Genomic DNA, 11,114 nt, shown 5'->3' with positions numbered 1-11,114 from the left:
AAGTGATGTCCAGGTGTTTGAAAAGTATTTCTAGTATTGTGTCGATTTAGATGTTGACAAGGACTGCAAGTGAATCAAAACTGCTGTAACCTCCCACATCTGGAGCTGCTCCCTCCTTTCCACAGGTCCCTGCAGACACGCCACCCAGTGCCGGCAAACACCAAAGCTGGGGTTTAAGATTTTATTTCGGATTCCCTTTAGACACACGTGTGCCTCAAATAAATAGGTATATAAATAAATAACTTAAAATCCACTGTGGAAAGCTGTAAAGCACTTGAGTATTTGTTATCCCCTTGATACAGCATTAACAGTTTGAATTGATTCAACAGTGCACCTAAACAAAATTTGCATGATAGGAAAAAACCAGCTGATATTGTATTTGCTCGGGTAAGTGCCAGAAGCAGCACTGCCTGTCAGGGCAGCTGAGGTGCGCAGATTAACCCCCTGTTTCAGCCGCTGCCCGCCTCCTCCCGCTCTCGGTAGGCTTTGTTCAGCAGCTGTATCTCCTCCTGGTAGCCAGCCCTGGCCGAGTGCTGCTGCTGGCTGTTGCGCCGATGAGCCTCCACCGTGTCCGGGATGGAGATGCTGAAGTCGCTGTTGGACGGCACCAGCAGGGAGTAGGAGGCGCTTTCCCCCAGCTCGCAGCTCACGAACCGGTTCTCCCTGCGGGAGTAGCGCAGGGAGGGCGAGCGGGCGTGCGCCGAGGACTGGCTGATGCTGCTGACGATGGACACGGTGTCCAGCGCCTCGGCGGTGTCGCAGATCTCCAGCACCTCCAGGTGAATCTTAACGCTCGTGTCGGCGAAGCCGGGCTCGCCCGGGCTCGGCTCGTGCCCGACGCTCTTGGAGCGGTACACCTCGATCTTCTTGGCCGTGGGCGCGATCTGCTGCCCCTCCGAGCTCACCTCGTACGTGGACAAGGAGAGCGTTTTGCCGCCGGGAGCCTGCAGGGACACGGTGCCCTGGAAAGCGCAGAGGGGCACGGCCAGGGCTCCACCCGTGCGCTGCGGGGAAACAACAGTGTTAGTGCTGAGACTGCCCAAAACCCGGCAGGATCAGCCACATTGCCCAAAATCAGCACCAATCAGCCACTGTGCTGAGACTGCCCAAAACCCGGCAAGATCAGCCACATTGCCCAAAATCAGCACCAATCAGCCACTGTGCTGAGACTGCCCAAAATCCAACACAAATCGGCCAGTGCTGATTGCCCAAAATCCAGCACTAATCAGTTACTGTGCTGAGATTACCCAAAATCCACCAAAATGAACCACTGTGCTGACATTGCCCAAAATCAGCACCAATCAGCCATCGTGCTGAGACTGCCCAAAGTCCACCAAAATCAGCCACTGTGCTGAGATTACCCAAAATCCGGCAAAATCAGCCACTGTGCTGAGTGAGATTGCCCAAAATCCAGCACCAATCAGCCACTGTGCTGGCATTGCCCAAAATCCAGCACAAATCAGCCACTCTGCTCCCTTGTTAACTCCTCTTACTGCCTGCTCCTTGCAGAATTTTACACACCTAGTATCTATGATTTGAAAGAGCAGTGAAAAGTTTTTTGTGGTATTATACACCTTAGTGTATGAAGTCCCAAGTGCCTGTGACTGACTGTGAAATCTACAGAATATGAAAACCAGAGTTTAAATAAAAGCTGATTCCTTCAGTGCAAGGTTATGTCCAGTTTAATCAAATTCTTTGATTTGCCAGACTGAACATGAGGCACCTGGAGGGAGAATGAGCAATCTCCCCTTGCTGGAATGAGCACTCCATGTCTGGAGAATGAGAAATTTCCAATCACTTTCTGAGAGTGCCTCTTTCTGAAAGTCTTCTCAAGCTTTCTCTCAAGAAATCAGTATTTACTGTTAAAGTGAAAAGGATCCATCAAGCCTCCTCTGTCACTGCCCAGTCAGTAACCAGGGAGACACTGAATGCTGTCATTTCCCACTTGAACAGCTCCAGTGGAAATGTTCAATTCCAGACACCTTTACCTGTTTCTAAAGTACAGAATCCATTTGTCAGTGCAAACCACAATGCTGAGCTCTGGGGAGCACTGTGGACGCAAGTGCTGGGACTAAACCCATGGTTATGGGGCCCAAGGGAGGGATAAATGCATTTATCCTGGGTTTAGGTACAGCCAAGTAGCACTGATTGTTACTGGAATTACTTTCAGTATAAATTATTATTAATGAGAACAGAAAGTGACCTTTATCTTGTCCTTGATACATTATTAATTATCCTTTTTGCTTCTCATGACACATCCATGGCAGTAACAGGAACCCACAGCAAACCAGACTCTGCTGGTACACCTTGTGAGGTATTTTGCCTCCCACTCCCAGGGTTCCCTGCAGTTCAGTGTTTGCCTTCATCTCCCAGCCCTTTCCTCACCAAGCTCCACTGTTTGTGGAGAGGATTCCCCACGTCAGGGCATCCCCCATGCAGCCCCTGCCCACAATGCCTGGAGGGTGTCCTGGCTTTGGAATCTGGGACAGGGATTTCACCAGAGATCCCCATGTACCAGCACAGGCACTCTTCAAAAGCAAAGACCAGAAAATCCCAGTGAAATAAATCACAAATGTCCTTGTTCCCTACGGAATGCTGATGTATTCTGAGCAGAGAAATCTCTGCAAATCCCTCATTATTTAATTACACATCCACCTTCCAGAGCTCACAGAAGACAGGAAGGCAAAGCCTCCCCCAGCATCCCTGTGGGTCAGGAGCAGGCTCCTGTCCTGCTCCCGCTGCCTGAGCAGGCTCTGGGCTGCATTCCCCAGGGAGGATATTGTCCACAGGGAAGCCTTGGGTGTACCTGAGGCCCACAGCAGCTGGAACAGGCTCTGACACTCAGATTTCCATTTGGAAATGGTCAAAGCACAGCTGGGGCTGAGTGGGACACTGGGACACCATCCCAGCTGGTTCTGCAGTGTCTGACAGAACCAACTGGTTCCGTCCTTGGTAGACTGTCCCTCCCAATTCCTGGTTTCTCAGGCCCTGGAAGAGCAGACAGGGGTGCCAGCAGTGCCCCAGTGAGGCACAGGGTGCCAGCAGTGCCCCAGTGAGGCACAGGTGAAGCACAGGTGAGGCACAGGGTGCCAGCAGTGTCCCAGTGAAGCACAGGGTGCCAGCAGTGCCCCACTGAAGCACAGGTGAGGCACAGGGTGCCAGCAGTGTCCCAGTGAAGCACAGGTGAAGCACAGAGTGCCAGCAGTGCCCCAGTGAGGCACAGGTGAAGCACAGAGTGCCAGCAGTGCCCCAGTGAGGCACAGGTGAAGCACAGGGTGCCAGCAGTGCCCCAGTGAGGCACAGGTGAAGCACAGAATGCCAGCAGTGTCCCAGTGAGGCACAGGTGAAGCACAGGGTGCCAGCAGTGCCCCAGTGAGGCACAGGTGAAGCACAGGGTGCCAGCAGTGCCCCAGTGAGGCACAGGTGAAGCACAGGGTGCCAGCAGTGCCCCAGTGAGGCACAGGTGAAGCACAGGGTGCCAGCAGTGTCCCAGTGAGGCACAGGTGAAGCACAGAGTGCCAGCAGTGTCCCAGTGAGGCACAGGTGAAGCACAGAGTGCCAGCAGTATCCCAGTGAAGCACAGGGTGCCAGCAATGCCCCAGTGAGGCACAGGTGAAGCACAGAGTGCCAGCAGTATCCCAGTGAAGCACAGGTGAGGCACAGGGTGCCAGCAGTGCCCCAGTGAGGCACAGGTGAAGCACAGGGTGCCAGCAGTGCCCCAGTGAGGCACAGGTGAGGCACAGGGTGCCAGCAGTGTCCCAGTGAGGCACAGGTGAAGCACAGAGTGCCAGCAGTGCCCCAGTGAGGCACAGGTGAGGCACAGGGTGCCAGCAGTATCCCAGTGAAGCACAGGGTGCCAGCAGTGCCCCAGTGAGGCACAGGTGAGGCACAGGGTGCCAGCAGTGTCCCAGTGAAGCACAGGGGTGCCAGCAGTGTCCCAGCAGTGCACAGGGGTGCCAGCAGTATCCCAGCAGTGCACAGGGGTGCCAGCAGTGCTCCAGTGAAGCACAGGTGAAGCACAGGGTGCCAGCAGTATCCCAGTGAAGCACAGGGGTGCCAGCAGTGTCCCAGCAGTGCACAGGGGTGCCAGCAGTATCCCAGCAGTGCACAGGGGTGCCAGCAGTATCCCAGTGAGGCACAGGGTGCCAGCAGTATCCCAGTGAGGCACAGGTCACTGGACTCTGCTGCTCCTGCCTGGGACAGGGCTCTGCACCAAGAGCACACACAGCTTGTGCCCTGTGCCTGTTGCTCCCCTGGGCCCTGCTGCCTTCCCAAACAGAAACCCAGCAATGTAAAACAGCTCTGAGCAGTTTGCATTCCTAATTACTTTGGTCAAACACATCTTGAGATGAAAAGGTCTATTTTTAGAATGTTTCCAGTAAGGATCCTGGCTTCTCCTTTCCAGAGACAATGAGTTTTCTGTTTGTTTTAAAATAGAGGCTTAGCCTTCTACTTCCCTAAGAGTGCAAATTAGCTGCAGTGAAATTAACTCTGCAATGATTTGCCTTTTTTGAGGCTGGCTGCAGTACATGCAGAGCCAGGGGGGTATGGCAGGAAGAGAGCAGCTCACCTGAGATGGGCTGAGCCCAGCACTTCCATTGCCTGTCTGGTGCAGGATTTGTATCTGTCAGTACCAGGAGGGGCACAGAGCACCAAGGTGAGGACACCTTGCAGGGAAGGGCTGTGGGAGCTCTGTCCAGCCTTGCCCCCCGGGCACACGTCCCTGCTCTCAGCATTCCTCTGCAGCTCCAGAGAGAGCCAGAGGCCCTGGAGCTGCAGCAGGGAGCACCACGCAGGGGGCACACGCCTCTGGGGCAGGGGGAGAAGGTGAAGGGAAAGGTTCCATTGATTTTCCAGCCACAGGAACCCCTTTGGAAATCAGGAACACGTTCCAAGGAGCTGGGCAGGAAGAGCCCCGTTGGGCAGAGCTCAGCACATCAGCAGGGCTGGAAGTGCAGATTCCCACCAGCAATGGAAACCTCCAGGGCCATTCCTAACTCAGCTTCCGTGCTGTGCCTGGTGCTCAAGGGCATGTTCAGAACCCTCCTGCAGCCAGGGACATGCTGGGCATTTCCCATGTCAGACACTCCTGCCTGCTCTGCTCCTCCTCAGTGAAGTCACTTGCACAGCCTTCCCCTCTCTTTCCTTGCAGGGCACAGAAATAGGCCCTGTGCAGCCTCTTCAAAGAGTTTCCTCAAGGCAACCCACAGATGAGGTAGAGAAAAATAATCAGCAAGCCTGGAACAAACTGCCAGCCTGGGAAGTTTTTGTTGCCTGAGGGCACTGAAGCATAGACAAAATAAGACATGACATATTTACACTCAATCTCTTTAGGAAGGGAGATACACGGGTATTTTATGAGATGTTAAAGGTATTTTTCAAAAATGCAGCCGAGCAGGAGTTGGACATGACAAGTACAATCTTCTCTCTCCCTCTCCATTACAGCCATCCTACCATATATTCAATATGGACCTTGCTGCCTCATTCTCTCATGCCACTTTTATTCCAGAGAAAACACTTTGATGGAGCAACTCTTTACTTACAGAAGAGCCAAGCAGCTCCACAGTCACTGCTGTCACCCCAAGGAAGTGCCCCTCTCCAGGCCCACAGCTTCCAGAGGGAGCCAAAGGCATCCTGGGTCCTGCCTGGCACCTGCTCTCAAGCATCAACCTCCATCAAACTGGCTGATCCCACACCTGTGGGGATGGCTGATCCCCTCCTGCTGTCAGCTCTTACAGCTCCTCCTCTTGATGAGAAAAAACAAGAGCCCCTGTATTTATGGACTCTCAGAAGAGCCCCTGGATTTCCTGCAGAAGGATGTGGCAAATCAATGCTGGGGGAATCTCCTTCTTTAACACATGTAGGAAATGCAGAGTGATGAGAACAGAGTGGCTTTTCTTAGACTTTGGGACTTGCAGACATGATGAATAAAGGAGATGGTTTTCAGCTCATTAATGTGTGGCCCAAATTGATCTTTCATCCAACATAAACCTGAGCAATGCATTAAAGTTATTTTTACACAGCTTGCAGGGGTTTCAGGTTCTGCCCTTTCCCAGCTGCAAAGCAAATGTCAGCTGTGAAGCTCTGGCAGCTCCTGCTGAATGTCAGAAGCAGGCAGAGCTGTGACTGCAAAGCCTGGAGCTCTTACCCACAGGAGCTTCAGTGCCTGGCTGTGGGTTATACCTGGGAAGGTGTCAGAAGTGCATGAGTTGTGATTGTTTGCAATGCAAGAAGGGAAGAGTATGTCCAAAAGGGCCATACAAGGCCCCAGGGCACATAAAACACCCCCAGGCAGCCGCTGCCAGCTGCTCACACAGAGCTGCTCACACAGAGCTGCTCACACCTGCTGCAGTCCCAAGGCTGCAGCTGAACTGGCACCAGGGCACACGGGGAAAGGAATTTTGGGGTTTTTTTAAACATCATCTGTAAAGTCCTGCAAAGAGTTATGAACCTGATCCTGTGATTTTATTAACCAAGCTGTACATGGCACATGAGGCCTTGGCAAGAACTGGTAGATTAAAACCAGGCTGAGTCATCACTCCCTTTTGCCCCCAAATGCAGGAATTCATCTCTGCACACTGCAAGAGCATGAGCATTGGTTTTTTATGAAAGGGATGATCAGTCCCATTTGAAACATCAGCCAAATTCCTACTGTGACTCAGATGATAGACTTGTGTTTATCAGATGGAGAGAGAAGCCCATATTTGAATAGAAAATACACCTTATCCATCTCCTGTGCATGTGCAGAGGCTGAGCACGAGCTGATCTGGCCCTGAAATCATCCTGCTTGGAGCAGGTGACTCCCAGAGAGCCCTTCCTAATGAGGCCTTCCAGAGCTCCTGTCTCACAGGCTTCACCTGGGCTCTTACCCCACTCCCACCTGCTGCAATGCCCAATGGCCACTGAATTCCACAGGAGAATTCTCAGGAAAATGTCAGCTTTTGGAGAGAAACTTCCTATTCATTAAGATAAAGTAATATCATTCTTACTTACTTCTTACCATATACAAACCATGCAGGTGCACACAAAAATAAGAAAACCCCACAAATAAGAAGACAAGTGAGAAATTATTGCAGGATCAACACCTGCAAATACGTCTGTGGTGACTGAACATTATTCAATGCCACGTATGAGTTTTACCAAATAAAAATGGGACTCATAGAAGTATCACTGTCAGTGAGACTCATTCCTATTTCATAAGGAAACTCTTACTACCAGCAGAGAACAGATTGCTCCTTTACCTGCCGAGGGTTCCTCTCGGACCTGCTCCGGCACCACTCCCAGTCTGAGAGCTCGGGCGCGTGGCTCTCCTGGTGGCACAGCCTCCACTCTGCTCCCTCAGGGAATGGGGCAGGGCTGCTGCCCTGCTGCTGCTGGCAGGGCCCTGGGCCAGCCCTGGCGCCCTGGGGGCCGTGTCCCGGTGCCCCCGGCCCTGTCTGTCCCAGGCTGTCCCTGCCTCTGCCCGGCTCCCCGCAGGCAGAGCCCACCAGGCTGGGGTGGGACGAGGCTCTGCCGTCCCTGCTGGCCTGGGGAGGGCTCTCCAGGGATATCCTGTAGATGCCACAGCCCTGCTGGAACGACAGGTCGAACTCAAAACCGCCACGCTGGGCTAGGCAGGAAGGAAAGGAACTGTGTTAGGAGTTGGGACCAAAAAGAAAAATGAGGTTACAAACACAATGCAAATGGCATGCTAAAACATGGAATAAATTATCCAGCTCCTGCTGGAAACAGGCAATTTTCCTTCCATTAAAAAAAGGAGTTGTTGAGAAGAAAGACTTGTGAGAAGGAGCTGCCTTCTAGATGAACTGCAGTTGTTCTCTGTGGGAAAGTGGCTAGAAGGGCAGCAGGGGCAGCACAAGCCATTCTGCACCTGGATGGTGTTTAAAGCAAGTGAAAGCCATGCACTGAGGCTTTTCTCTAAGATTCAGGAGTTCTTTCTCCCTGAACAAGCAGGGAATGTCAGGAATTCATCCACTGATGGTAGAGGATTTTCACTCCAGAGAATGGGAAACAACTCAGAAATATTTAGCCCTTAACATTTGCAGTTGAGACCAGATGATCCCCGTGAGCCTCTTCCACCTGACCCCCTCTGTTCCTCCGGCTATTTTTACACAAAGCCCAAGCAAAAACAGGGCTCTAGAGGATGCCAAGAAGGTTCCCAGGGCAGGTGTGGCTACCTCTGTCACACCAAGAACCCTTCCACACTTACTTGTGGCCCCTGGTGCAGACACTGCATAGGAGCTCCTCCTGCAGTTGATGACGCAGCCGCAGGGCAGGTGGAGCCAGTGCTGGGACAGCACAAACACGGGGGTGACTGCAGCAGCCAGCACGGTCAGCAGCAAGCTCAGAGCCTCAAAGGAAAGGCTCTGCAGCCCAGCGGCGTACTGGACAGCCATCTGTACCTGAAAGGCAGAGCATTTGGAAATGTAAATCACTTTGGGCGCAGGAGATGCTTCCAGGACCAAGGAGAACATCTCGCTGTGGATATGACACCACTGTAGGACACAGACTGTCATTAGTGTTGGCTGAGGACAGCTTCTGGCTCCAACAGGCAGCAAACACACTGACTGCTCTCCTCTCACGCTGCATTTCTCAGAAAAACCCTCACTGAAGCTAAATGTAGATGCTGAGCACCAGTGAGCAGCTGCCAGTGCCAGCCAGTCCCGTGTGGCACCGAGGAGCCCCATGTTCCCTGCTCCCAGCAGATCCCTTTCTCAGTTCCTGTCCCCAAACACACACACACGCCCACAGCAGCGCTCCCTCCCGCCCCAGCACTACAGCGTTTACAAAGGTGCCACCAAACTGCATTTTCCTGCCAAACTCCTCTTTTTTAACCCAAAGGATGCGTCTCAGAGGACAGGACAGAGGGGCCCTTAGCTCAATTCCCAGCCCAGAATGCTGAGCAAGCCCTGTCCCACAGCTGGCAGTACCCAAGGGGGACCTTACTGCCCTGGTGTTCCCATGACATGAATGATGTGATGGGAGAGCGTCAGAGCCATGAACCAGGCTCTGCCAAACACACTGGGCTCCAGTGAAACTCATGCAGTGACACAGACCTGCTGGAGAGGACTTCTGCTGGCTCAACTACCCTACGAGGAACAGCTGCAATGGCCACTGTTCGTCTGCTCCAATCCATGGCCCACAGGTGACGTCCCATGAAATGTAAGTGAGCATTGGAAAGTGAAGCCATCTGAGAATTTACCATCATCGGCAGCCAGAGAAGGACTTTGGTCAGTGCCAGGATCAGCGAGAATCGTTTCTGGGCCAAGCCCACCGCGGAGCTCCAGCTCCGTGCGCTGCTCTCAGCCGCACCCTTCCCGAACAGCGCCTCCGAGGCCGGGCGAGGCTCCCGGGGTCTGTCCCCCGGGTCCGGCAGCGGCAGCGGAGGGGCCCCGCAGCCCCACGGAGCCCCAGGGCAGCTGCAGCCCCCGGAGCCCCGCTCGGTGTGCAGCAGCTGGGGCTCCCCCGAGCACAGCAGCTGCAGCGAGACGGGAACGGCCAGCACGGCCAGGAGGGAGAAGCACAGCGAGTACACAACCAACACCAACAGGATGTAGGAGCTGGCACAGTCGGCAAAGCAGCCCCAGGACGTGGGGATGTACCTGCCCCAGCCACAGAGAGGCAAAGTGCACAGCAGCAGGCTGACAGTCCAGATGCTGAGGATGGCCCATACCACACTCACACGGCGCTTGGAGGAGCTGCAGCTCAGTGTCCCGGGCGTGCTGAGGGTGTAGAAGTTGTAAGAAACTAAAAGAGACCCTTTCAGGTTGCTAGAAATGCCCTGGAATAAGTACAAAAACGCTGAGGTGGTGCACAGAGGCTGGGGCAGGACTTCGCTTGACCACTGCATGAGCATGAAAATAATCACTGGCACGATGCTGATCAGATCATCTGCTGCCAAAGAGGTCACAATCATTGAAATCGTGCTTTTGGTCTGCAGTTTCAGCAGGGAAACTAGTGAATAAATGCTGCCCAGAAGGGCTGGGAGTGCAATGGCAAAAGTCAAGCAGAACAGAAAGACATTCCAAGTTCTCTGCTCACTGGGCTTGTCCACAATGCTGTGATGCTCAGTCGAGAAGCTCGTCCCATTGAGTGACAAATTACCAGGAGTCACCGACGTTGTCCTGGGCATTTTGTCCTTTGCCTTCTCACTGATTCTGCAAGTTGTCACCAGCTGAAACCAGAACTGTCAGCTCCACATCACAAGTTTCTTTGTTTTCCTAGACTCTCTTCTGTGGCATCTGATGAGGAAATATTCCGGTGGCAGCACCCCTAATGACCAGAACTCATGCTCAAAAAGCCAGGCAACAATGAAGCAGCAAAGGTGCTGAAAAAAATTGAATTCTTCAAAATCGTTTCGGTGCTGTCAGGTGGTGAACTGGGGCTGCTCGGGTGTCCCTGTGCCGGATGGCAGGCACTGCCCCACTGCCGAGCGCGGCTGCGGCGGGCAGAGCACGGCCCTGCCGGGGCTGGGGCAGCCAGAGCAGCATCGGGAGAGGCTGCGGGAGCTGCGGCGGGAGGAGCGGAGCCGGCAGGAGGGAGCGGGAGAGGAGCGGAGCCCGCAGGATGGAGCGGGAGCAGCCGTGCCCGCAGGATGGAGCGGGAGCTGCCGTGCCCGCAGGATGGAGCGGGAGAGGAGCGATGACCGCAGGATGGAGCGGGAGAGGAGCGGTGCCGGCAGGATGGAGCGGGAGAGGAGCGGTGCCAGCAGGATGGAGCGGGAGAGGAGCGATGACCGCAGGATGGAGCGGGAGAGGAGCGGTGCCAGCAGGAGGGAGAGGGAGAGGAGCGGTGCCAGCAGGAGGGAGCGGGAGAGGAGCGGTGCCAGCAGGAGGGAGCGGAAGAGGAGCGATGACCGCAGGATGGAGCGGGAGCAGCCGTGCCCGCAGGATGGAGCGGGAGAGGAGCGATGACCGCAGGAGGGAGCGGGCAGCAGGGACGCTGCCAGCCCGGCCCCTCCCGGCTGAGCGGCAGCATCAGCGGCCCCGCCAAGCCACACCTCCGCCGAGCGCTGCCGGCTGATGGCAGCCCGGGATGGCAGCCCAGGGTGTCACTGCCCAGGGTGTCACTGCCCAGGGTGTCAGCCCGGGATGTCAGCCCAGGGTGTCCCTGCC

General features: G+C 54.5%; 1 protein-coding gene across 1 annotated transcript; it reads right to left on the bottom strand.

Moving 5' to 3' along the window:
• Positions 1-167: 167 nt before the first annotated feature.
• GPR149 (G protein-coupled receptor 149) lies at positions 168-10,903 on the bottom strand. The gene is made up of 4 exons (XM_071437065.1): positions 9,203-10,903; positions 8,210-8,402; positions 7,242-7,609; positions 168-1,004 (listed from the first exon to the last, which is right to left on the bottom strand). Exons 1-4 carry the CDS (start codon positions 10,130-10,132, stop codon positions 450-452), a joined length of 2,046 nt encoding a protein of 681 aa, XP_071293166.1. The 5' UTR covers positions 10,133-10,903; the 3' UTR covers positions 168-449.
• Positions 10,904-11,114: the final 211 nt, after the last annotated feature.

The sequence above is a fragment of the Agelaius tricolor genome, unplaced genomic scaffold (genome assembly GCF_023055355.1).
Source record: "Agelaius tricolor isolate 1412-34295 unplaced genomic scaffold, bAgeTri1.0.p SCAF_12, whole genome shotgun sequence".
NCBI lineage: Eukaryota > Metazoa > Chordata > Aves > Passeriformes > Icteridae > Agelaius > Agelaius tricolor.
Note: the sequence above shows the minus strand (reverse complement) of the source record. Positions and strands in the feature narration are given on the sequence as shown.